The sequence below is a fragment of the Camelina sativa genome, chromosome 15 (assembly GCF_030686135.1).
Source record: "Camelina sativa cultivar CO46 ecotype springtype chromosome 15, ASM3068613v1".
Classification (NCBI taxonomy): domain Eukaryota; kingdom Viridiplantae; phylum Streptophyta; class Magnoliopsida; order Brassicales; family Brassicaceae; genus Camelina; species Camelina sativa.
The window spans coordinates 19,852,208-19,879,795 of NC_141894.1; the positions used below are offsets into that span (position 1 = coordinate 19,852,208).

The 27,588-nt window shown below is 35.1% G+C and overlaps 4 protein-coding genes, 1 long non-coding RNA gene and 1 pseudogene across 5 annotated transcripts; 1 reads left to right on the top strand and 5 right to left on the bottom strand.

Annotated features, from left to right (window-relative positions):
• Nucleotides 1–5,254: 5,254 nt before the first annotated feature.
• Nucleotides 5,255–6,340, bottom strand: LOC147926891 (uncharacterized; annotated as a pseudogene).
• Nucleotides 6,341–8,246: 1,906 nt separating this feature from the next.
• Nucleotides 8,247–8,812, bottom strand: LOC147926892 (uncharacterized). The gene has a single exon (XM_087486691.1). The coding sequence runs from the start codon at nucleotides 8,728–8,730 to the stop codon at nucleotides 8,458–8,460; it is 273 nt and encodes a 90-aa protein (XP_087342817.1). The 5' UTR covers nucleotides 8,731–8,812; the 3' UTR covers nucleotides 8,247–8,457.
• A 1,138-nt stretch (nucleotides 8,813–9,950) lies between these two features.
• LOC104747153 (uncharacterized) lies at nucleotides 9,951–11,405 on the bottom strand. The gene is made up of 4 exons (XR_015581419.1): nucleotides 11,162–11,405; nucleotides 11,009–11,075; nucleotides 10,658–10,830; nucleotides 9,951–10,256 (listed from the first exon to the last, which is right to left on the bottom strand). It is a non-coding gene; the product is annotated as an uncharacterized LOC104747153 (long non-coding RNA).
• Nucleotides 11,406–11,732: 327 nt separating this feature from the next.
• LOC104747152 (uncharacterized) lies at nucleotides 11,733–12,846 on the bottom strand. Its single transcript, XM_010468730.3, has 4 exons — nucleotides 12,519–12,846; nucleotides 12,358–12,439; nucleotides 12,011–12,169; nucleotides 11,733–11,917 (listed from the first exon to the last, which is right to left on the bottom strand). The coding sequence occupies exons 1-4, from the start codon at nucleotides 12,708–12,710 to the stop codon at nucleotides 11,859–11,861; spliced, it is 492 nt and encodes a 163-aa protein (XP_010467032.1). The 5' UTR covers nucleotides 12,711–12,846; the 3' UTR covers nucleotides 11,733–11,858.
• Nucleotides 12,847–14,428: 1,582 nt separating this feature from the next.
• LOC104793919 (fasciclin-like arabinogalactan protein 7) lies at nucleotides 14,429–16,151 on the bottom strand. Its single transcript, XM_087488774.1, has 2 exons — nucleotides 15,861–16,151; nucleotides 14,429–15,383 (listed from the first exon to the last, which is right to left on the bottom strand). The coding sequence occupies exon 2, from the start codon at nucleotides 15,362–15,364 to the stop codon at nucleotides 14,594–14,596; it is 771 nt and encodes a 256-aa protein (XP_087344900.1). The 5' UTR covers nucleotides 15,365–15,383; nucleotides 15,861–16,151; the 3' UTR covers nucleotides 14,429–14,593.
• Nucleotides 16,152–24,140: 7,989 nt separating this feature from the next.
• On the top strand, nucleotides 24,141–25,564 carry LOC109129123 (uncharacterized). Its single transcript, XM_087487231.1, has 3 exons — nucleotides 24,141–24,843; nucleotides 24,964–25,022; nucleotides 25,163–25,564. The coding sequence occupies exons 1-3, from the start codon at nucleotides 24,141–24,143 to the stop codon at nucleotides 25,562–25,564; spliced, it is 1,164 nt and encodes a 387-aa protein (XP_087343357.1).
• Nucleotides 25,565–27,588: the final 2,024 nt, after the last annotated feature.

A 27,588-nucleotide genomic window follows, 5' to 3' on the forward strand; every position in this document is an offset into this window, starting at 1 on the left:
AAGTTGTGTTTATTTATCTTAAGTCTTCATAAAATGTCTTTTTACAAATTTAACTATTCAATAATTAAATCATTATTAGCTGACACAAAATTTTCGTTTCATGCTGAAACTAAATAATATGAACTTTAATATCCAATATCCAACATTATTCTATAATGTAACTAATGATTTTAGAAATGATTATAGTAATAGAAATATTTAATCAACTTTAATTATGTAACTTAAAGTTGTGTTTATTTATCTTAAGTCTTCATAAAATGTCTTTCTATAAATTTAACTATTCAATATTTGATTTTTAGAAGTTGTGTATTTTTTTCCTAATTTTTTGTTGATAAATTTTCACCCAAGATGAAATTTATTTTACTTTAAAATTTATTTTATCAGAAAGTTGTATTTACTTATTATAATTTTTTGTTTGATACTTTCACTTAGGATCACTTCGTCATAATATATGTTTATTAGTCATATAAATAACAATAAATGTTATGATACTTATACTCTCTACTATAATTTTTTTGTAAAATATCTTATACTTATAATACATACAAAAGAATTGATAATGTTGCCTCTATTATGCCTTTTCATTTAATAATTTTGAACTTAGAGTTGTGTCTTTTTACCATAATATTTTTTTTAATATAAGTTTTTTAAAATTGTAGTTATATACTGTATGTTTAATATTTATGTAGTTTTAGTTCTATTTATTATTTTTCTTTTTTTAGATAATTTTTAACTTTATTTTTATCATATATTTTCAAACTATGTTATTACTTTCAAATAATTTTATAATATATGATTCTAAATATAAATTTAACTTTTTTCTTTGAAATAATTCCCGCAATATCACGGGTCTGAGTCCTAGTAATATTTAAAGAAAATAAATAAAATATATTATTTTGTTACTGGCCATGGAGAATTGGAGATGATCTAATATATTGTTTAGGCCATGCGACTCTATTTCTGACAATATCGAACACAACACAATTTGATTTACGATTTTGATGATCTGGCTACAATTTATCACGATATATATAAGAACAAATATTTTGTTTCAACCCACAATGTATCAAATCTCTTTTTTTTTGAACCCTACAATATAATGACCGCATGCATCACACTACAAGAAAATAACCGCAAACCGACGGCCATATCTATCTGTAAACCGTCGGGAACAACCTAGACCGACGGACTCCCGACGACATCAGTCCGTCGGTTCTAGATCGTTAGTACATCCAACAGATATCCGACAAATTTCTGACGGCAGATTATTCCGACGGATAACCAACGACTCCTGTTCCCGACAAAATGGCGACAGATATTGTCGTTGAGATGTGGCTGTCGAGAACCCGTCAATAAGTTTACGACGGATTTCCCGACGGTTTCATTCCCGATGGTCTACCGACAGAGGTTACCGACGGATTTCCGACAATTAAATTATTTATTGCTCTGTTTTTCTCTGTTTTTGCCAACGGAATCTCAACGAAATCTCGACGGATTATCGACGGAATCCCGACGGATGGTTAATGTTTAATATTAGTATTTTGAAAATATTTAATATACTAATTAGATAAATATTTAAATTCATAAATTTAAATATTTAAATTCAATATTTAAATTCAATATTTAAATTCAATATTTAAATTATTAATTAGGTAATAACATTTATATTCATAAAAGTAGAACTCCAAAATATAATATCACAAATCATCCCAAAAAACAAAAAGAAAAAGATTATGTTGAATTTGATCTTGTGAAACTAGGTCTAAGAGCTTGAATTTACAGGGAACTTTGATCGCATCTCTGCCATGAATGATACAAGCTACTCATCTCTCAGCTTGTTCTTCTCATTCTCTTTTTCCATCATCTTTTCAAGAGCTTCAATACGTTCATCTTTTTCTTGGAGGACTCGAAGAAGTTCTGGATCACGCTCATATATTGGTGATGAAGAAGTACGAAGTCTTTTTGCCACCTTTCCTAATCCAAAGATTCGCCCCTTGGTTTGTGGGGTTTCCTGAAATTTAGAACAATTAGAACAAAATGAACGTATAAAGAATCATAAGCAAAAAAACAATTTGAATCAAAGTGTGATCACCTCAAGAACGAATTGGTTAATCATCTCAGCTGGGATTGGTGTTGGTAAGCCATCACCATCGGCTGAAGGTTGGGATAATCTAAACTCCTCCATCCTCTTACGAGAATTTTCAATCACTTCCTTAGCTAAGGGGTCTTGAATTTGCTTGGTCTTCTTGTTGGTGTGGGTGTCTTCCATTAACGTTAAGTAATCAGGAGGAACACCATCTCTTTTAGTCTTCAAAACAAATCAAGATGTTTTAATCCAAAGATGAAGTTAAGTTTTGATCTACAAAATGTCGAAACATGTTAAAAAAAACTTACAAGTTGTTTTCCACGGGTATAGTGGCTTGTTGACCCAGAATTGTGAGTTGCTCTCCCTTTGCCACCTCTAGTGCTATTCCGGTTATGAGATTTCTGGGTAGCAGTTTCCTTTGTCTTGGATTGTGCCCAATACTCTTGCAACCCTTCATACACCTTCTCGTTTATTCCCTTTGGAGTTTCTCCTTTCTTCCACTTTTTCTTCCACTCACATAAAGTGTTGGAATATTGAGTGGCTGCCTCTTTGTCAAACTCTCGACGAACTCTAGATGTTAGTTGTGGCTCCCAGTTAAAATCTTGCTACAAGAGTAAAAGAGATGATTAGTCTGATTGCAACATCTTTTAATACTACATGATCATCTCTATATGTATACATATTAAGCTTGCCAATGAAGAAATAATGTCCTGAAAGAGTGTAGTATTACCGCAAACTGTTTCAACCAAAGGTCACGGTCATCACTTGGCATTGATGAGTATGTTTTGTAAGGTTCTTTGAGGAGTCCATACATCATCCTGTTTAGAGATTTGCTAATGTGTTTCCAGATGCCTCAAACCTATAAAGTTTGATCTGAAATGACAAAAAAAAATAAGAAATCATAAGTGTTTTAGAGTTTGAGATTTACCATGTAGCATCTCCGATGTAGTTTGGATGAAGTTTTGGGATAAGTTCTCGTCCCGGTTGAGAAATGAAATCCTCAATGGTCATTACGATGGGAGGTGAGGCAGCTGTAGGCGATCCCGAGTTTTGTGTTGAGGGGGTTTGAACATTAGCCCCCGAACCACCGGGTTCATCTCTGTTTTGGGTGGAGCGGTTAACGCAACGTCGATATGTATCGTAGTCCCTGTGAAAAAAAAGTAAGTAAAAGATCAACCATACCCATATAAATCGCCTCAAATCTCTTAATGTTACAATTATGAAAACTACAACAAAAGAGATAATAAAAGATTAACCGAATCTTAAAAATATATCAATTAAGCAGATCCCATTTTATATTTAGGAAAAGTTTCCTTTTACCCAATTCTTAAACATGGAAAACGCAAAATCAAAGTTATTTCAACCTAACAACTTCTTAATCTGACATAATTAACACCTACTCTAACATAATTCAACCCAAACATTGCAAATCCCAAATCAAACATATTTGAGATAAAAGGATATAAATCTTACATAGTTCAGTGTTTGTGGTGGATATGAGAAACAGAATCTTTGAATTAGAAGAGAGAAAGAGGGAGAAACGGGAAGCACAAGAAGTGAATCGGCGGAAGAAGCTTATTAGGGTTGAGGAAGAAGAAGTGATAACTAGGTTGAGAATGAGAGACATAAGACACTGAAAGGTTTTTGAAGTTTAGGGTAAGTAATTTAACAAAATATATTAATCAAACCTTCCCGCAGATTCCAAAATATTTGGGGAAAAATATTTCCCGGGGTAAATTTGTTTTTTTATCCCACAGAATCCTGACAGAATTATATTTAATTTTTTTTTATACCAACAGTTTCCCGACGGATATATGAAAAAAGTTCAAAAAACTACATATATAGTTTGAAAAATATCTTTACTACTCAATTACCATAACAATAAGTATACATCATAGCTTCCAAATCTATTTCATAAAAAAAAACCAACAAAAAAAACATTTTATTGTTTAGAGATTCACAACATTCAAACTCTTAAGTAACATTGTAAGTGTATATAGAAACACTTATGATGAAATCATGTTAAAATTTGAAAATTTCAACTCATAGCCATATAATAGACCAAAACTGATTGTAAGTGCTTTCTAACATGATAAATAGTGTTTGTGAATGTGTTAAGTTATAAAGTTTCATATTTCTATACCCTATACCCTAAATCCATCGGAAATCTGTCGGTAATCTGTTGATATTTACCCGATGGTTTTCCGACGGATTTAAAAACACGTGTTAAATGCGTTTAAATTCTTAAACCGAGAACTCTTTTCGAGCTGTCGGGTATCCGTCGGGACTTCCAGACAGATTACCAACGGAATTATAAGTGTGGGATGAATATAAACAATAACCTGCATCGAGAATTTGAAAGACCAAGTCCCTTCCTCTTGAGACTCCTCCATCGACATTACAGACATATTTAAATGTTTTGCACACCATTTGCTTACCTACAGGAGGTGAGAAAAGATATATACAACAGCACTCTAAAAGTTGAGGTTCAGCAATAAGCAGCAAAAATGAAACAGAGAAATAACAGAGAAATAAGTAAACCTCCTTAGCTATACAAAAACCAATATAAACAACATATAGCAAGTCTCCTACAGGGTACAGATTGAATCCATTCTGAATAAGTTAACAAAGTCAGAAGAACTTACTAGTATTCTAGATTGTGATGCATTTGATGATGATGTTGTCCCACAACACCACTAGGAGCTTCTTCTTCATCATTTGATTCATTCATCACTTGTTCTGCAAACCACAACACAAATCCATGAGACGTTTCTTACACAAGTACACAACTAACACTCACTCACAGCATAACACCGGAAACTCACTCACAGCATAACACAAATGAGTACACACGTACATAACTTTATTGATTACTAGAGAAACTCACTAATCCATGAGACGTTTCTTACACAAGTACATAACTTTATTGATTACTAGAGAAACTCACTAAATAACACACTAAAACTCACTAAACAACACACTAAAAACTCACTTGTCATGGTTCTTAAGCTACGGTAGTTTGTAATATGCTAAACTCACTAATCCATGGTTACTAGAGAACAACAGAGATGATACTAAACCTGACTTAAGCAGAAACATCTACAGAGTACAGATAATCCACACAAATACATAAGCTAGTGGTAGATTGTAAGGTGTTACGATTACCGGTCACAATGAATATTGCCTTCCGTGCTTCCCAAATGGGTTGAAACCATCTGTACAGAGTCCTAAGTAAACATTTCGTCGCTCAAACGCAAAATCCAGATACACTGACTGAAAATGTCTCCATGCTTCTGCTTCTGAGGGATGTGTGATCTTTCCTTCTTCTCTTCTATGCTCTGCATGCCATCTCATTGGCTCAGCTGTACGTTCAGATTGGTATAACCTCTTTAACCTGTCTGCTAAGAGTACATACCACATTCGTTTATAAGGAATGTGATCTCTGCCACTTGTTTCTTGAAATCGTGGTTTGCGGCACCATTTACATCTTCTACGGTTTTCGTCTTGTCTCCAGTATATCATGCAATTGTCGATGCACACATCTATTACCTGATACGGCAACCCAAGACCAGCAACCAGTTTTTGAACCTCGTAGTATGAAGCTGGTGAAATATTATCTTCAGGCAAAACGTCTTTCACAAAATCTGCTATCGCATCCACACAGTCTTCCGCTAAATTGTAGTCTGTCTTAATCGTCATCAATCTACTTGCAGATGATAAAGGAGAATGACCCTATCTACATCCTGGGTATAGCGGTTGTTTCGCTGCATCTAACATTCCAAAAAACTTTTGGGCTTCTAAATTAGGTTCCTCTATCCTATCTCCGTCACCACTAGTCGACTGCATATTTTTCCTATATGCATCATTCACCATCTGAAAAGTACCTACACTAAAATCTATATCCGTTCTCTGTTCTTCTAAACTTGCAGCAATATTTGGTTCGCTAGTACTAGCATAATCCGACCGTTCTCCATGAAGAAACCAAATCTTATAACCAGTCATAAACCCATTGCAATACAAGTGATTCCACACTAAATCAATCTTAATATTATGAGAATTTCGGCAAAGAGAACATGGACATTTCAACTTACGTGTTTTCTTAGCTTCCGGTTGCTGACAAGCCAATTCCATGAACTCGCCTACGCCTCTTGCATACTCATCTCTTAGTAAGTTTGATTCTGGATCCATCATTGGTTCATCCATCCACGATCTAAAATAAGAAGACATTTTTTCTCGTTTTTTATTTGGAGAGCAAGAAAAATATAGTAAGAACAAGTTTGTTTTGAGAATGAGTCCCGATACTTATTTATAGAAATCATGTCCGTCGGGAATCCGTCGGGAATCCGTCGATATTCCGTCGAAAAACTGTCGGCCATTCTTGTCGTTCAAATGGCTAAAACAACGGTTACAAAACGGTAACAAAAGACCGATGGATCACCGACAATTTTCAAACGACTATAATAACGGTAATAAATGACCAATGGAATACCGACAGAATTCTGACGAAATAGTCTAACAGACTTAATCTGTCAGTTTTCTGTCGGAATTTGGTCCAGAATTCCCAACGGAACAAATCCCGTCGGTAATTCCCGACGGATTAGCAACAGATTACAACAGTTCAATTCTCGTCATAAATCAGTCGAGAATCCATCAGAAATATCTGACGGGAGAAGGTCCGTCGGAAATCGCATTGTTTTATTGTAGTGTCAGTTAAGAAATGCTTATTTAGGTGAGATTTATGTGTCATGTTGAAGTCTCCAAACCTGTTTGGCAACAATATGGCTTGATCAAAGTATTGCAAAGTCTGATTCCACACAATTCTTTAGACAATAAAATAGCTATAAGGATTCCAATTCAAAAGTAATTAGATCATCTAGATAATATTGTGAAGAACATACACTTATAATTAGAAGAACATACACTTATAGAAGAACATACACTTAAGTATCTGCATTATGTCCTGACCAAAATAAACATTTCAACGAGTAGATGCATTACCAAAAAAAAAAGATAGGCTGTTTCTATATAAAATCCATTGGAAAATTTGACGAAAACCTATTTAAAATTTCATCAAAATTTTGTAGTTATAATTTTCAAAAATTTAGAATTGATAAACAAAAATCCGTCAAAAATCTAACTGAGAATTAGCCATTTTCGACAAATTTGTCAGTAAAAACGTAAACTGTTTTCTTGTAGTAAAGATTCTCAAACCTAAGATAGCGTCGTTATTGTCTTCATCATCATGATTTTGTTTGCCATTAGCCACCCCGAAGTAAGAGGTTACATATCCTATAATCATGTGGTCTGCATATATATGTCTAACCGTAATCTACACGGATATAATGGTTTAACTTTGGTATTTAATTATGAAAAGTTAGCAAATAAAAACGTCTTAGTTGATAGAAAATTCGACACAAGAGGCCTCGAGCACAATCTAGATTCTAGACTGTTGTAAATTCACCAATCATTTTAAGAGAAAATTAACAAACGTCAATCGCAATGATGGGATATAACATAGAGCGAACCGCACTGAAAACATCCTAATCCTAATATTATCAGTCGACACAACACAACAATTTTATTTTGTTTTAAATGAAATTGGCAGTGGCAATGATTATTTTAAAAGGGTCGGTTCATGCTGTGTCGCACTAAACGTGGACATGAGTATTTCCACATTGTACTCTCCGCGTTAGCAAAACTAAATTTTGACCATTCTCTAATCATTTATTATTGAATATTGACTATAGTATATAACTCGAACTGGAGAGTGATTTCATAATTCGAACTTAATATTAATATATATGTTATATAATAATATATTTTTATATATATGCACGTTTAAAAATTAATATATGGCTATGACATTGACACAACAAGGGTTTGGTGTTTAAACAAAATACCAATTTTTTTCCGGGTTAACGTCTATTTTGTATGATATATACTATTCCGTTTCTTTGACAAAAATTAATCACTGTCATTTATTTGGTGGATGAGATTTCCCTAATCAATAATAATACTATGTGGTCATAAATCATCTAACTCATCAACCATTAACAAATTCAAGAATCTCCAAGTTATGTGTATGTGGGTAGTTTTCTCACCACGAGTATAGCAGTTCAAATATCAAAAAGCAGATGTGTAAGTAAAAACTCAAAAGAAAAAGTTAAAGATTCCTAACTAGGACATCTTCTTTACTCAACACAAGCCTCATGGACTCAAAAGAAACAAAAAAAAAACAAAAAAAAAAAAAAAACAAAAGTGAAAAGCATTTGTATATCTCACTAGCTAGATTCCCTAATTAAAAGCCATAAACACAAAACAAATGTGTATTAAGTACTAGCTAATTTAAGTTCGAGATATAATAATAATAATTACATTAAGAGAGCGTATCTCATGCCATCACAAACCATGAGATGGTTAACCTCCGACGAGACCCTACCGTAATCTCCCGACACCCACACACCATCTGTCTTGCTCACACGTGGAACCGCAAAACATGACATGATCGACAACGGGAACTTCATCATCACGCCGTTATTACTCCCGTCTTCTCCCCCGTGATCGCCGTCAACCGCCGTGGAAGGTAACGCGCTTTCATCCGCCACACGCGGGCTTTTTCGAAGATTTCGCAACAACTTGAGCATCTTTAATAAGTCTTGCTTCTTGTTCAAACTTTTCTTTTGGTACTTGGAGAGAGCAAATGAGTTTTGACGAAAGAGAAGAGAGGTTACTTAGAGGTATTTATTTGGTAAAAAGTGCAAGTGGCCAATTGGGAAAATAAAATTCCTTTTTGTTTATTTGTTATCTACTCGTAGTATCGTAGTGCTTGTGTTTATCATAGTACTATTTTAGTTTTAATTTTCCCTAAAAGTTTTAGGAAAGAAAAAAAAAAAAGGCAAATAGTGGAGATACAAACTTGGGGCTTCGCTTTAGGAAATGACCCCATGATTAACAGAGATGGTGGGGTCTTATTTTACTTGGGTATTATCTTTAGAAAAATTTAATATATCGACAAGAAACAAAACTAAGTGGGATATGAATTTTTTTTAGGTTTTGAAAGGTGATTTTACACATACAAGTAAAGAGTGCTTGTCCGGTGGTCCTGTGTTCGAGTGGTGATTTATCTGATGGTTTGAACTTTGAAGTCTACCAAATATCTAGATTTGTTTGATATGATCCGAAAAATAGATCTGTCGGGAATTGGATATAGTTCTCAGTTTTATATACAAATTTATTATATTATAATATTGATCAATACATATTACATACTTTGATTTTTATCACAAATGACTTGTTTGTGAAAAGGTAAATTAGTACTTCTTCTTAATACGTATACATATTCTTAATTATATACGTATGCAATTTACATATATGTTGGTGTTGGGTTTCGCCGAGCAAAGGCCCACTCGATAGGCCCATTAAGAGGGGAGCCTCGGTAACGATTATGGGCCTGGTTAAGGCCCGGAAGGAGAGCTCAAGTCCGGGAGCGAGGTCAATTCAAAGAGGAGGTCGTGATCTACACGGTTGGGTCACGTGCGAGATAGCCGGAGGAGATCGAGGAGAAGTTAGGCTTAGGGTTTTAGTTTAAATATCCGGCTCGAGAACACGAAAAGGACATGTAACAAAACTCAGAGCAAATCAGTAAAGAAAAAGTCAATACAAAATCCAGTTCGTTGTTCTTCATTGTTTCTAGTCGATTTGTACCGAAAGTCTGCCCAGATCTTATTCGATAAAATCATTCTTTTACTTGTTGTTTCTAGTCCCAACAATATACATGAGCTAGTTTTTGATTTTTTTTTTCTTTTTGGTCAACAAGCTAGTCGTCTTTGATTATTTGCTTTTTTTCAAGCGATTGGTCGGTGACGATTGAAAAAGATATTCATTTTGGACGTTCTTAATTTTTGAAAAATCACCCGAAAAAAAAAACAAATCCAAAACCAAATCATACCGAATCATTTATGTCTTTTTTTAATAGTTTTAGTGACGGTCCGTCTTTTCAGTGATCCACCGTGGACAGATCCACCACGGGCGGCGGGCGACATATCAATGTCCATGTTCGCTCCGCTTAACTTTGCGGACTCATGGGCATGCCTGCGGGGATCTTCTTCCTCTCCTCCACCAAGCTCCGTACGTACCTCTAGCCGTGAACAACAACTATGCAACTATGCAACTGAATAATGCGATGTGAGCAATATTACAAAAGCTTACAAATTTTTCTTATGAACAAGATTGAATTTAATATTTCAGAGATATATTAGCATAAAACTCATCAACCTGTATCACGTGTAGCTTACTAGCTAACAAAGAAGCAACGAGATTTCCGTCACTGTAGTTTCCAATGATGATATGAATAGTAATGTGTAATGGCAATTCAGATTTCACTAGTCTACTACTTAGCAATCACTTATGTGTGCCCTCAACATCTAATGTCGTCATATTTCCTTCAAATTAATATAATCAGCAATCAAACTCAATTACTACTCCTAAGTTAATCTTTGCAACTTTCTGAGCTTTTTATAGTCTTAAATTTCTAATGGAAAGAGCTGGAACATAAGACATGCGAAAAGGTACCATTGGCTTATCATAGAAGGGAAATTTTTGCATTTGACGGACAGCATTACTAGCAGTTGTGACTTCAGTGAAGACAACCCAGGCTTGTCCCCAGAGCTTAGGTGTCTTTAACACAACCACATCAAGTATCCTTCCAAATTGAGAGAACTAACAGTAAAGAGATCTCTTTAGCTCTGGAAAAAACAAAAACAAAGTGTTGAACTGTTGAAACCATCAATAGTACTAACTCAAAGCACAAAGCTCAATTAAAAGAATGACTGTAAATTTAAACCAAAGCAAATGGTCATTAGATTGCTATGAGAATGACTGTGAAATGTAATCTTAAAGATAAAATCATTTGAGAGAACTTACTGTTGAAATCATCTTCAGATTTGTTGAAGAATTGCTCTTTCTTTGGGTTCAAGAAGTTGTTCAACCTCTGCAAATACTCAAACCCATGTAAAGTAGGATTACAAACTGAGAGATCTTAAGAGACATGAATTATGATGGAAAAAGAAGAAGAACCTCTTGCAAGATTTTTCTCGTAGTTGTCCGTAGAATTAAACTTCTATGCTCTTGATTCATCTTTCCAATCACTCTCGTAATTTCTTCCGCATATGAATCCCTAATATTATCCGTATTCGAATCTCTGATTCACCATCCGATTAGGAGACTAACGAAGACGATGCAGCAGAATTTTTCATCGCCCATCGGATAACCTACCGCCCGCGATGGACATGACCGCCGCACTCGCGGACAAAATGGTCTTAATCCGCAAGACCCGCTATTTTTCGGGCTTCAATTACAAGGCTCATGCCCGCCCCGCTATGCTACCTAACGGGCGATGCCCGCGGGCCTTAGGCCCAATTGACACCCCTACTTCTATGTTTTGAATTCCGTTACTTCTTAGTCATGAGCTCATTTGTAATATTTTCTAGTTGGGAGTAAGAAAATTTCAAACATGTGTTTCAAGTTTCATTGGCTCTTGTTTTGGCTCTAAACTTTTGATTAGTTACAATTACAAGCATAAATTTGAATAAGGTAAGAAAAATCTTATAAAAAGATAGAAAAACTAACCACTCTTACTAATAAACAATAGGACAACATTTAAATTTTTATTTCCAACGACTAATTATCACATCATAATAGCTGAGAATAAACTCTTAGTACTACAATAAGTGACCATTTGTTTCATCTATGACTGAGGTGGATATTATTAACATTAGCTTCGTGGAAGTCGCTCCAAGATTTGTATTTCGCCGGTAAGATGTTGGACAAGTTCTGTATTCCAAAGATTATAAGGCAAAGACAAAAAGACTTAGAAACAAAAAAAAAAAAAAAAAAACAAAGTCTTCTTGATTAAAAGCTGAGTACCATTAGTATAATGACGGCAGTCATGAAAGCCAACTCTAAGATCAGTCTCCCATGAGTTATTAAACTCAATCGCCATTTCCATAGCATTCTCTTTGGATGATCCAACCATCCAACATCTTTGTCTTGGAACATTCTTCAACCTTCTTTCAAGAACTACACCTATCCACCAAAAAAAAAGTTTAAATCAGAATCTTGACTACATTTACACGATTCCTACTCTTTTCACCTTTGTTATCTACACATAACTCTCCTCCATGATCAAAAAGATTCGTCGAAATCCGGAGAAAAAAACTATCTGAATGATGAATCACAGATTACATTCGATATCATTGTCTGGGAATCAGAACCTGGAATCAAATTTCCTGACAAAACTGAGATTGCTGTTTCTATGCTCTCTGGATTACGTGGCTGAAAATCAAACACAATCACCTAGAGGTTCCACAAAACGGATTTGTTCAGAAACAGTAACTCATTTTAGGGAAGAATGTTATAAAGGTCTCTCCTCTACCTCTTGAGGAATAGGAGAAGAAGGTTTGATGAGGACCATGAAATGCTGTAGTTTCCAGAGGTTAAGTGAGTAAGCCATAGACATAATAAGCTGCGGTGGGCCAGGGGACGCTTTAAGCGGCACCGTCGCTACATAGACGGCGTCACCGGTGGCGGTTGGTGTTGGTGACGGTGTGAAGAAGTGAGAGGCCATTGTTGTGTTGTGTTGTGCTCCTCTGTTTCATGTAGATTCAAAGGTTATCTTCTTTATGGACCATTGATATTTATCTTAATTATCCTAACAGGTGAGGTGAGGTCATAATTTAGTGATTTAGTGGATTGAACCGGAGATTAAATTGTAGAGACTTTTGAAACTCCAGCCAAATAAATAACACAAAATCTCATATCAAAAATAATATTTTTAAATTACGAATAGTGAAAAACCACTTTTAATTTTTTTTTTTTTTTTTAACGGCAAACATTTACGTTATCATAAACATGTTACATAATATATGATATATATGAACAATTCAAAAATAACCATTGAAACAAGTAAAACAAATTGAACATAATTTCGACGAAGAAGTAGAAGTAACTCTCCTTTCTTAACGGAAGCCTTACAAGCAACAAGTGAAATCTGTTAAGTCTCCTCTTCGTATACTCGTAAAAGGTTAACATCTTGTAGATGAAACTCCTAAATGCTTTTCGCATCACTTTGATTAAAACAATACAATGATATGTTGCTTGAAAAGCTCCTAGAACATGTCTTTTGAAACGTTGTATGCGTCTTTGCCGGTTTGTGAACATGGTTTCTCCGTTCATAACACCTAAACTTTTTGACCGATGAATAGAGAGAACATCATCGTCAGACCATGTCATCAAAAGTCGAAGGCCAATACAAAGCCTGCGTGGACCAGTTCCTTCAAGTGAGATGGTTAATTTGTTGATTCCCGGATCGAAAATCCAAATGATATCTCCATATAAATGGTGCAGAGAAGAATCATCGGTTGAGAACCAGGGATTACGCCGGTGAGGAATACCACTGGAAAAAAACTTATATAGGGACAACCATCCCGATTCAAATGAATCGGTATCACAAGAGACAAAGAACATCGATCGGATGAATCTGACCAATACGGCAAGTTAAGATGATAGGCTATCGAAATTGGAGAATAAAACAGAAGCGAGTGAAAGCCCATATCTTGAATCACCTGAAGAGAAGCATATATCACCACCGTCACAATATGGCTAAAAGCATAGATATGAAATCTGTGATTTGCCGTTATTTACACTATAAAAACTAGGAACTTGCAGAAATAAAGAGAAGTAAAAACTAGAGATGAAGGTGACGGACGCCGGAAAACCACTTTTAATTTTATCTTATGGAAAAAAGCAAAGAGAAAAACAATAATCTGAAGACCAATTTTTTTTTTAAAATGATGGGGCAAAATGAAAACTTATTAAAAGCTATCCCTAAAAGAATGTGTAAAATAAATTAAACTGAATACAGAAACTCACCAACAAAAGCACCAAACTAATCAATATTACAATTTAAAATTAAAGCGATATGATAAAATTATCCTATATATCAATATGTTCTACCTCTAACTCTTCACTATGGAGAACCAGCAGTAGGTTATGTAATTGTTGTTTGGTCAATCCTTTGTCTCTATTTTGATATCTTCTATCCCCCATGGACTACATATAATTTCACTGCTTGGTGGAGAGTTGATAGTATAATTTCACTCACATATTACAAAACAAAAAAAGAAGGCTTTGACTTATATTGAAATTATTATATAGTGACTTATCTTGAAATTGTATCAAAGAGAATGAAATTTGTTTGCCAAAAAAAATAAAAGAATGAACTTTAAACCTCTTGGTATCATCTTAACTTGCAAATGAAGCAAAATCAACTAAAGAAAAGTAAAATGGAGGAACAATCTCAATTCACAACAATGGTAATGACGACAATTATAATGATTAAAAATGTATAATAAAAAATGGGGCTCAAAAATCAAAAGACAATTGGGAATGATGTAATACAATCTTTGACACTGTAACTTAAAACATACTCAATCTGCAAAAACCATTTGATCACAATAACATTGCCACCAAACCGGAAACAACCATGGCGATTGGAGCAAGAGCCATCTTCTGTCCGGAGTTCTTGTGCGAGGACGTTGGTGAAGAAGCATTGGCTCCTTCAGAGTCAGCAGCGGAAGGCGAATCAGAAGGAGCACTGACGACAGGAGCAGGAGCTGGAGCCGGCATTGGAGGGACATCAGTACCAAAGATTGCTTCGGGTAGAAGCACACGGTTCACTTGGTAAACAGCCACAGGGTCAGTGGAGAAAACACTGCTGCTGACTTTAGTCCTGGTCCATAGAGAATCAATCCGAACCGTGCCTGAAACATCTGTGAATTTCAAGGAGTATTGGCCACCAGCAAAGGTATTCACTGGACCAGACTGGCTCAAGTTCTTGAATTCGGAAAGGGAGTAGTAATGAGGCAGAGCGTGGAAGAGAAGAAGCTGTTTGAGCTGATCTTTTGTGAGATTGGACAAAGGAGGATTCTTCTGAGCCTTGAAAGCATCATCCTTGGGGACAAAGATCGTAACGCCTTCCTCGGTGTTGTTAGCTTGGTTTTGGAGGGTCTCAATGACTCCAGTTGAGAGAAGGTAGTCAAGGAACGTGTGGAAAGGACCAGCTACGCTTAAGAGCGCGGTGAGATTCACATTTTCCGGGGCTGGTGCTGGAGCTGGTGATGGTGGCAGCATTGGAGCTGGAGGGCTTAAGGTTTTAGCAGATGCAGAGCAAACCATGAGCGCGACGACAGCGATAAAGATTGAGAATTGCATCTTTGCCATCGTTTCTTCACTCTTCCCGCTGCATTTTCAAGAAAAGCAAATCAGGACTTCAAATTGAACAAAGAGATCGAATCTTAATCAAGAACCAATGAAAACACAGCAAGTGATTCTCAGATCCGGATCTGTTTTCAAGAACAAATGATATTTTCTAAATCGAATTGAGTTCTTTAACTAAACCAGTGTTAGTTAATTCAGATCTTGAAACTGTTTACTTCAACATTACTTAACAACTGAGACTTTTTTTAGCTGGAGAAAAAGAAAAACAAACCGACACAACAACAAACATAAAGACAGTGAAGAAGCATAAAGTTCACAAGACACAAGACACAAAATGCAGAAACTAGATCTGGATTGGATCAGACAAGAACTGAAACTTAAGACAACAAGTGTGTACATAAGATTCATTCATGGAAGTTGTAAGTAGTTGCAATGACAATGTTGTAAGTACCGTAAAGTAGAAGAGAGAGGAAAGAGGGAGAGAGAGAGAAAAGCTGACCTGAGCAGAGCAAAATAATGGTAAAAATGTGAGTTTCTTAGAAGATGAAGAGAGCAGAAGAGGAAGAAGAAGAGAAGGGTATTTAAAGAAAGGAAGAGTATAATATTAAACGAAGGCTTTTAAAGACAGGCTGTGTTTGTGTTGCGGCACCGTCTGGCTCGGGTTGTATTGTGTCGTGGTTATGCCTAGTTCGTTATACAACTTCATAATCTTGGTTTTTTGCACACTCTTGTAAATTTCATCTCTTTTTTACCTTAAATGATTAGTGGGGTTTTTAGGTCTGTCTCAATCATTTAATTGTTGGTTTGTTTTTTCCTCTTATCATTTATGGTTGTCTTATTACTTGTTTAAAGAGTATGATTTTTTTTTTCAACAGTTTGCAATAAATTCAAATTCATTGTCTTTTTTTGTTCTTGACTTGATTTATAGCCTAATTCTCCTCTTTTCTTTCATTTTTGATTTACGTAGTGCAAATTTTAAAACGGATAAATCAGTACGAAATATTTATGTAACCCTATTATCTTACGTACATAAAAAATATTCTCCACAACTGACTCATGTGAACTAATCTATATATTTATTGGAAAAAAAATATTCATGCCGGTGTTTTAGTCACCGAAATTTCTATTAGTCCATATAATATGTTTTGGTAGGTGTAAAACGTAACTGATGTAGTTATAAATGTTTCTACGTTAGATAAATCGATTTAAATAATTTATGTTTACCAAACGTTTTTGAGTAGTTTTTTATTTTTTTTATTTTTTTTTTGAACAAAAACGTTTTTGAGTAGTTAACTAAAGATGTTGTAATGGTTAAACATAATCTGAATTTGGATAGTGCAGTGGACATGATTTGATTAGCCTAGACATGATAATAGCATAAATTTACTAAATTACATATTGTGGTCTACAACTAATTATTGTACTTTCAAAAGTTTGATTTTTTTTTTTTTTTTTAATTTACTATCTGTTCATTTAATAAATGTGGTTTACTATATATTTTATTTTGCATGTATTATAAAGAAATGTATGAATATAATATTGTCACAAGGTGCGCGTGAACATCCCTATTATTTAACTTGGATTGTAATATAAACAATTACTTGGAAATACTTTAAAGGAATTCCTACGTTTAGTTGAAAATAGGTATAAGAAAGAAGAAACATAACTCTTTTTATCTTTTATCTTTGATCGGTAAGGGTTGTTTTAAGTTTAAGACACAATGTGAACACTTTTTCAAGTTTGAATGGTTGTTTTATGCTTTAGAACACAACTTTAAAACATATTCGAAACTTATATTTCCACTAAAAGTTTAAGTATCGATCCAACATAAACCAAAAAAACTATCGATATTTTAGATCTCTCCAATTTTTTTTTGTCAAAATATCTTTAAAACAAACAACAGATTCTTTAAATTTGACAAACACCTTCAACTCTTACAGAATTATGTTATCATTTTCTTTTACTTATTTGTTTTTTACCCTTTTACGGCTCTTTTATACCATTAAAAAAATATTACCGTTTAAAGTTACCAATCAAATATAATTTTGTGTGTATAAAAGCATAATCAATGGACTCAATAACTTTGAAACCTGAAAACCTATACTCAAATTCTGAACAAAGTCATCAATATTTCTATTGAGAATTAAATTTAAAATGGTTTTTTGAAAATTATATATAATTGTCTTTTTTTTGTTTATTACGAATGTGTTAAGAACACATGTATGATGTATGTAGAGCATGGTACGGTATGACACAAAACCTTTCGGCGACGAAATCAATCTTCCATAGGTGTATAAATAGGAGCTGATTTGCAAAGCTATTTCATTTGTGAAAGTAGAGTACTCAATAATAGTTTCTAAATTTTGTTTTTTATTGACCCAAAAAAAAATTTGTTTACTTTATATTCGATTTTTTTTAAAGGGTATTCAATTTATATAAATAAGTGCCCAATATGCTATTTTTGGATTTAGGCCCATTACAATCTCTTAAAGGTCTAAACCGAATACAACAAACCAAAACAAACCACAGAATACAAAACCGATTCGGTTTCCTTTAACCGGTTCAGGAAACCCTAATCCCCAAAAGAAGAACTCTGTTGGAGCCGCCGCCCATGAATTGCGGATACACACCGGAACAGGACCTCCGGTGTGTCTGGACACCGTGAGTCGAATGGAGATGGTGATCCAGGATCCGTTGCCATCCCGCCACCGTAGAGCCGTGGGGGAGGAGAAAGAAGATAACCGAGCTTACCTTCGTCGAGGAGATCCAAGCTCAGTCGTGAGAGAGAAATAGCGGTAGGGAGTAGATCTGCAAACCTTCAACGGTGGCTTAGCTCCGCCTTGCCGCAGACGACCTCCCCCATCGAACAACGGCGCATCGAAACCTTCAGAATCTCCAGTCCGCAGATCTAACCACTATCCTCACCCGTTCCTCGCCGTGGATCTCCTTCTTCTGTTCTGCGTCACTACACTGGCGATGGAGCTCTCACTGACAGTGTCGCACAGAAACTTCTCCCCTCCACTTCTCCCTTGATTTTGATCTGAGAGATTTGCCTAGCTGATGCATCGGTTTACGGATGAAGCACCATGAGCCACGGGTCCTCATCGTCGCCGGAATCGACGGAGAACCCGACCGACGGCGCACGAGGTTGTGTTCAGAAAAGAAAGAGTTTTGAGAGAGAAATCGCCGCGAGTGAGGGCCATGCACGCGATTTCTCTCACTCGGGAAATATATTCGAATTTTAAAATATTACTTTTAGCATAAAAATTTCCCATAATTCGTGAATTGTAAGTAAAACTAAAACACGTATGGAAGAAACTTAGAAAGCAAATCGTACTATATATATGTGAGGTGAGCTTTCGTAATCACCCCTTGGAGATTGCACATATTTTTGTTTTCTTCTCTAAATTTTGACTCATCACCAACCTTATGGTACAAGCTTTATCTAAATATATCCTAACTTGTTTCACACAAATTATAAAACGTGTTTAAACTGAAAGCATGTAAAATTTAATACGATATTAGAATCGGAGGAACACACCTTAGTAAAAGTTCCAACTGAAATTGATCAACCCGGAAGTGGTCTGAACTAAAAACAATGTGATATGAAGTCAATCCGACCGATACCTAAACCGAAGACCCAACCCACAAATCAAAGCGATCTAAAACCGAACCGACCCAATCCAAAAATATTTGACCACTTTACTCACAATCAATTTGTTTGACAATACATTGCTTTTCCTTTGTCTAAAACAATAATTATATTTAATGATATTGCATAACCAGAATATATCTAAAATTAATGAACTAACCATTTTTTTTTTCTTCGTAAAACTGAACCGCCACCATAACAAATCATTATTATGGAAGATAAATTAATAATTTGCAACGACCGACTATTTTTTCATTAGTTATAGATTATTGGTGATATATCAAAATCCATGCAAATACCTTAATATATATATATATATATCCCCTTTTTAATAAAAGGGAAGTACACAATTTAGTTTTTGTAGACTTTATAAAAAATATAAATGGTTACAAATGCATAAAAATAAAATAGGTTATATATAGGATATACATTAACCCTATACTCTTCATAAGATAACTCTTCATATATAGATAATAAATGATAAATGATAAATGATATCCATAAATCGTGGAGCAAGATTTAGTTATAATATATATGAAGATCCTCCTTTCGTATGTTTGTATCAAATCGTAGACTTTATAAAAAATAGAAATGGTTACAAATGCATAAAAATAAAATAGGTTATATATAGGATCTACATTGACCCTATACTCTTCATAAGATAACTCTTCATATATAGATAATAAATGATAAATGATAAATCATCTTTTTAATAAAATGGAAGTACATAACATTGTTTTGGTAGACTTTATAAGACTTTATAATTTTAATAAATGGTTACAAATAGGTTATAGATCAATCTATATATTAATTAGTTACAAGTTGATAGTTCATATATTAAAGGTAACAAATAAAACATTAATTGTAACAGAAAATGTTAAACATGATATTCCAAATTGATAGTTCATGGATATTCCAAACTTTATTTTCGGAAGATCACGTTGTTTCCAAAGATCTACAATTACAATATTACCAATTTATTTTCCTGAGATTTTATTGATAGACCACAACGTTAACCAAGTTATTAAAGGGGATAAAAATATACTCTCAATCATAAATAGAAAGTACACAACTTTTTTTGTATAATAAAACGGAAGTACACAATTTTTTTTGTATAATAAAACGGAAGTACACAACTTTTTTTTGTAGAATATATAATTTTTATAAGTTGGTTACAAAATAAATAATATATTAAATATAGGTTGGTTACAAAAAAAAAAGTTATAGATGAAATCCGTGGGCTATATGAAATTACAAATACACTTCAGAATATCTCAAAGAATCCTCTTATAGATAATCTTCCAATGATTTATACAATTTCTAAAAAAAATCTTAATTATTCCATATATTGTTACACTATATAGCACAAAAATATACTGTTAGGTATAAAAAAGAATAAAATCTTGGCAATTAATCACACTTAATCGTGATTTCTGAGATTTTATGTGGATTTCAAAATAAAATCTGACCTAACATCCTTCCAAGCTTTTAATATAAATCAATGTCTTTAAAACCGGACCGGAAGGTGAACCGGAAGTCTTTCGGGTCACTGGGTCAACAAGTCGGACCGATTGAATTACAGGTCAATTAGTTTATTAGTTTGATTACATTTTATGAATATAACATCTACTTTTTATAAATATATGAACAAAACATACATAGTTAGGTACTAAGCAACTAAAATTAAACTTTTAAATGATTAGATAAAATAACTAACTAATTCTTTTATAAATAACAACATTTATTTTTAATTTGGTTTGAGTTTAAAGTGTGACCAAAATAAAATATTTTAATTTGAGATCGACAACCCGGTCCGACCCTCCAGTTCACGAGTTTTTAGTGGGTTTTTCTATTTTTTTTGCGGGTTTAATTTTTTAGGTTTTTAGAGGTTACCATGACCGGAATATCTATTGGGTTGTGGTTGGATCGAACCGACCGGCCGGTCTGGTCCTGATTAAAAAACATTGATATAAATCATTCAGATCTCCATTCACCAAAATACATATTCATACAAAAAAAATAATAATAACAATCGTTTCTCAGTTTACAATGCTAAACCATCTTCTAAATTATATTTTATTTTGAAATTATAATAAAGATAAAAGAAATTTTAACCCGTGCTCTAGCACGGATCCAAATCTAGTATATATATAATCCATGAGTATATAATAAAAATGTAAAATTAGTAATTCAGATAAATAGCAACATAGCTCGACGATAATTGCAAAAGTTGTAATTAGAAAATACTGCAAAAGATTGTATGAAAATTAACATGCTATTTAATTTTTGAAATATATTTATTAAGTTATTTTTGTTGAATAACGTAACTGTATGCATGCGTTAAATAGAAAATAAAATTATAAAACAAAATAGAAAAAAAAACAGAATTTTTTATTTATCAAAGTAGATTTTCCCATTTTTCACATAATAATGTATAGAAAACTCATTTTCACAGCAACTAAAATATATTTGCTGTCCACTAAAAAGATTATTAGTGGATTTAAAAAATATTTTCCGGAACAATTGAGTGACAAGGATAAATTTTCTATAACATGCATTTGTGTTAGATTAGAGGTCTATTTACGAAAATTGCAGCATCTTCTATAACAATTAATTCACATAACTAAATTCATCCAAATTAAATAAAACTGGGTGTGGCTTGCGTGACGTGAGTCAAAAATGATTTAGCTACTTTCTTACAATGTAAGGTTTTAAATTGTTAATTGTTTAGGCATAACTCTTCCGGACAGTGATATCGATAGAACATCACATTATTTCTGAAATTTTGGTTCTCAACTTCTCACCGACAAAAGTGACCAGCAATTTTTCGATAAATTATAACTGTTTGGATATATTATAACTTAATTGACCCATCATGAAGTTGTATTTAGTTAAATAAGCCGACACAGAAAATAGTATTTCAGTCATAATAAACTTAATTGACCCATCATGAAATTCCTTTATACCTTTCAGTTCAGTGCTTCGGTATTGTGGGATGCTTGAGTTTCTTTGTTTTGGGGATCAGTTATCATGGCGGGGAAACCGATGTAATAATCAGGTGATCCATTGTCGGTTAGATCGCGCTGTGGGTAATGAGGATTGACATGGGTTATATCCGAACTCAAGGATTGATTACTTGGAGATGATTGGTTCAGACCATTGTCCGATTTTGGCAAATTGTCAGAAGTGGGATAGGCGACGGCTTAGACAGTTTCGTTTTGACAAACGGTGGCTGGGTAAGGAAGGTATAGCGGATGCGGTTGAGGCTGGGTGGAATCGTACCAGGAATTTCCGCACCCCTAGCTTTGTGGATAAGGTAAAGAATTGCAGGAATTCTATCTCTTGGTGGCGAAAGAATAGTATAAGTTCTGGTCCCTCGCTTATTTTAAAGGCGGCTCTCCATGAGGCTAAAATGGATGATTCGATTTCTCAAAGGGAAATCCGGGACATTGAGCGGAAATTAAAGGAGGCGTATCATGATGAAGAAATATATTGGCAACAAAAAAGCAGGAAATTCTGGCTCAGGGTTGGAGATAAAAACACTAAATATTTTCATGCTTCCACGAAGCAAAGGCGGGTGAGGAATAGAATTGTTGGTCTTTCTGACATAGATAATGTCTGGAACGATTCGCCGTCGAGTATGGAACATATTGCTACTAAGTACTTTGAGGATCTTTTTAAGAAGTTGGCTGGTAATGGCATTCCAGAAATGGTTAGCGAAATCAATCCTCTAATCACGGAGAGTATGAATAGAGATCTTACTCGGGATATTTCTGAGGCGGAAGTCCGTAAGGCTCTGTTCGCGATGCACCAGGAGAAAACTCCAGGCCCTGACGGCATGACTGCTTTATTCTTTCAACGGTTTTGGTCTCTTTGAAAGGGGATTTGGTGTCTTTGGTTCAGGGATTTTTTAGGACGGATCGTTTTGATCCTCGTTTAAATGAGACAAATATTTGTCTTATTCCCAAGGTTGATAGACCGCAGCGGATGGCGGAGTATCAACCGATCAGTCTTTGTAATGTCAGTTATAAGATTATATCTAAAATTTTGTGTTTCCGGCTTAAACGGTTTCTACGTCTTTTGGTCTCTGAAACTCAGTCGGCCTTTGTTTCTGGTCGTTTAATAACTGATAATATTCTTGTCGCTCAAGAGATGTTTCATGGACTTAACACCAATCAGAGTTGCCAGACGGAGTTTCTCGCTCTCAAAACGGATATGAGCAAGGCATACGATCGAGTAGAATGGGATTTCTTGGAGGCGGTTTTGGTCAAATTCGGTTTTGCCAGGAAATAGATCTCGTGGATTATGTGGTGTGTCTCTTCTGTGTCATACCAAGTTCTATTGAATGGTCAACCCAAGGGTTCCATTCTCCCTCATAGGGGTCTTCGTCAGGGGGATCCCCTGTCGCCGTATCTGTTCATTCTTTGCACTGAGGTTTTGATAGCAAATATCAAGAAGGCAGAACGGGAAAAGAAAATAACGGGTATCAAAATTGCCCGTGATAGTCCTACTATTTCGCACTTGCTGTTTGCTGATGATAGTCTTTTCTTCTGCAAAGCTGAGGCAACCGAGTGTAGAAAAGTAATGGAAATATTAGGGGATTATGGGAAAGCCTCAGGACAAGAGGTTAATCTGGATAAATCTTCTATTATGTTTGGTAAAAAAGTCTCTTCCGATTTACGACCTCATTTAAAAACCGTTATGGGTACTTCTAAAGAAGGCGGCATGGGCTCGTATTTGGGTATCCCTGAGAGCCTTCAAGGTTCGAAAACCAAGGTGTTTAGTTATGTTAAGGATCGATTAGATGACCGAGTTAACGGTTGGTCTGCAAAGCTTCTTTCGAAAGGGGGTAAGGAGATTATGATTAAATCGGTGGCTACATCACTTCCTACCCATGTCATGTCATGTTATAATCTCCCGCAGGAGCTGACTTCCCGATTGACGAGTGCTATATCTACCTTATGGTGGAAGTCTAATGATAAGGCTCGTGGCATGCACTGGGTAGCTTGGAATAAAATGTGTAAAGATAAATGTGAAGGGGGTATAGGTTTCCGAGCCCTTGAACAATTTAATGACGCAATGCTGGCAAAATAGTACTAGCGTCTTATCCATTATCCGAATTCCCTAATGGCTCGAGTAATGCATGGTAGGTACTTCAGGAACAAACACCCTCTTTCGGCTCAAAAACCATATAACCCTTCTTTTGCTTGGCGGAGTATTTACTCAACTAAGGCATTAGTGGAGCAGGGTGCGAGATGGGCAGTAGGCTCTGGCTGTTCCATCTCAGTGTGGCGGGATCCGTGGTTACCAGATACTCGTCCAAGACCAGCTAATGGTCGAGGTCGACTATTGCTTCCAAGTTTGATGGGTAATCATTTAATTAATCCATCTACGAAGGATTGGCATTTACCTATTCTGGAGGAGTTTTTTGATCCGGAGGATATTCCGGTTATTCGGAGTATAGCGGTCAGCAAAGTTTTTAAACCAGATTCTTTAGTTTGGCATTTTACTAAATCAGGGAAGTACTCGGTGAAGTCTGGTTATCGGTTAGCACGGGAACTAATCACGGAAGTGGAAATTGGACCTACGTGCACGGCTCTTCGCGCCCATGCGTGGAAACTTGAGGTTCCTTCCAAGGTTCAACATTTTTTCTGGCAGGTCGCTTCTGGAACTCTTCCTGTATTGGAACGGCTTGCACACCGCGGTATCCGATGTGATATGCAGTGTAAGCGGTGTGGTCTGAAATCGGAGACCATTAACCACGCTCTTTTTGAATGTCCGCGATCAATGAGTATTTGGGAGTTGTCTCCTTTATCACTAGAAGCCGAAGGTTTTCCATATACATCAATCTATTCGAATCTGGATTTTATTTTTTGGCGGGTGGCAGGGCAATCCGGGATTACTAATATTTCTATTTATCTCCCTTGGATACTTTGGTCGATATGGAAAGATAGGAATAAAAAGGTTTTTCAGGGTTTAGAGGCAAAACCGACAGAGATTTTAAATCAGGCAACAAATGACAGATTATTGTGTCTGAGGCCAAATCTCTCTCCGATAAGTTTTTAAATCCCCAAGCTTCTTTGGAAATTAGGGAGCCGTCTATCCGTTGTCAATTTGATGGTTCATGGAAAAATTCGGATGTTTTACAGGGTTTGGGGTGGTTTTGTGATGGGGATGATTCAACAATTCTCTTGGGAGCTCGGAGTCAGCGACGAGGCCTTACCCCCTTACATGCGGAACTTCAAGCCTTGCTCTGGGCCATGGAGTCTATTTTGGAGGCAAGAGTGGATTGTCAAGCTTTTGAGACGGATTGTGCAGAGCTTATCGCGATGGTGCAGAAGCCCGACGATTGGCCAGCCTTTACGATTTTACTGGAGGACTTCTCTATTCTCAGATCTTCTTTCCCTTTCTTCACTCTGGACAGGATCCCTCGTGAGTCTAACGTAAGAGCAGATTGTTTAGCCCGGTCTTCAAAGACCTTAGTTTTTGAAATTTCATTTGTAAACTCTTTCCCTCTGGTTTGGGCGACCAATCTTGGAGTTCTCTTTTAATTTTAATGTGTGGTTGAAAAAAAAAAAAAAACTTATGTTCGATAATCTTTCTAGGCCATGAAAGATTATATTTTGCATCTCTCATTCTTTCTCCGAATGAGTGAGACTTGAGAGTCTCTATATTTAATATAAATAGCTCACAGTAACTTCTAAGTTAGTACTTTTTTTTCTTTTTCTTTTTTCTTTGTAAAGCTTTTAAAAGTTAAGCCTTTTGTTTTCTTATTATATTATATTAACCAAAGTTAAGCCTTTTGTTGTGATTTAGATATGCATAAAGCAGTCATGGACTCGGTATAAGATTCATGCATTGCCATGAAGGCACAAATATTATCATGTCCATATCTCACCGTCCAAGGATATATGAACAGCTTGAGCTTCTTGTCATAGATAATGTTGTTTTTGGCCGGACAAGCTAAAGACTATTTTTCTCTCCAGTCGAAGTTGTTGAAGGTGACCACGTAGGATACAATCATCCAAACCTCAAACACCACTTTTAATCATTAAACCCATACTTCCCCTGGGACAAGACAGCTAATCGTGCATCATTAAACGCCATCGTATCTTCTTACAGCCGCCTATAATCTCCCACCATGTAGGCCAGTTCTCTAATTAGGTGTGGCCAAAACATCGTTATTTATATTACCATTTTTTTATGGCTCTTATAATTTGTAAGATTAAAAAAAATCTTAAACTTGAATTTGAGGATGGTAAAATAAGTAGATCAGTAATGTCTTATGACTTATCTTTATCGTTTTCTGTTAGGTTCCAGCGTAGTCTCTCGAACTAAAGCTACAAGGATTCTATAAAATACGTAACTGGCACCGGATATGTTTTGTACTAATTACAAATTAAAAAAGAAACATTTTGATACCGTCTCTTTTCATCTCTTTTTTGAGTCAATCTATTTCCTTTATACATGCATTACAACAATACGCATGATGCAATAGCACATTGTATATAATTTATTAATGATTTTATTATTATTAATGATTTTATTATTATCAATGATTTTTGACTTGTGGAGTTTTTGGTTTAGGATCATCTATGAACCTCTCCCAAGATTTAATCATAGATTTTTACTTTACGATTTTGGATTTGAAATTCCTAAGGTCATTAATTGTCGTATCACCTTAGTAAATTTAGCAAATTATAGGAGAATCACATTATATATTGTTGGATATATATATATATATATATATATATATATATATTAGGTTACCATTTATTGAAGAAACTAATCCTATAACCAATAGAACAAACTAATTTCAAGTTTTATCATTCAATACATTAGTTTTTTGTTTGAATGGTATGTACTCCGGCCGTGGGATCATATTTCCAAACTTTTGAAAATGTAAAATATTGCGGATTTAGATTCATATGTAATCCATTATACTAAGACTTGACGGGGCTTTGCCTTTTTCATTGGCCCCTAATTTTGTTTAAGTGTACACTGATAGATAATCAGAATTGTGGCTCATCATCTCGTTATAGATTGCTCGATTAACGTTTACATACCACAATTAACACAATCTTTAAATTCTAAAATAAGTCCAACACTATTTTTTTTTAATAAACCGTTAAGAGTTCTAAACTAGATAAACTTCTCCGGTTTCCGGAGGTAACTATTGATATATAATACCATATTGAAGACGTAAATCATCCTCAGTGGAATCAAACAAGTAACATTGAGCACTTACTCTCAAGAGTCAAGACCAATAGCTCACCACCACCTTGGTCTATATCTAGTTTTAATTCATTAACAACACCCATATGCGGAGATTCTGGAAAAAGTCTTATTTTCTCTCTCGGGAACGGGTCTCGTTGCTCCCCCGAAACAGAAAGAACTTTTCAAAAAACCAAATCTCACCAACTACCTTTTAGCGGTTAAAAGTATTATCCCCTGGTTTTTTGGGACACAAGGAAAACACGCTGGTCCATGCAATGTTTCCGATGAATTCAGGCTGTGTACTTCCCCCCTCCGGCGACCTCCACCACCAAAGCTCCCACCTGAACCACTCAACCTT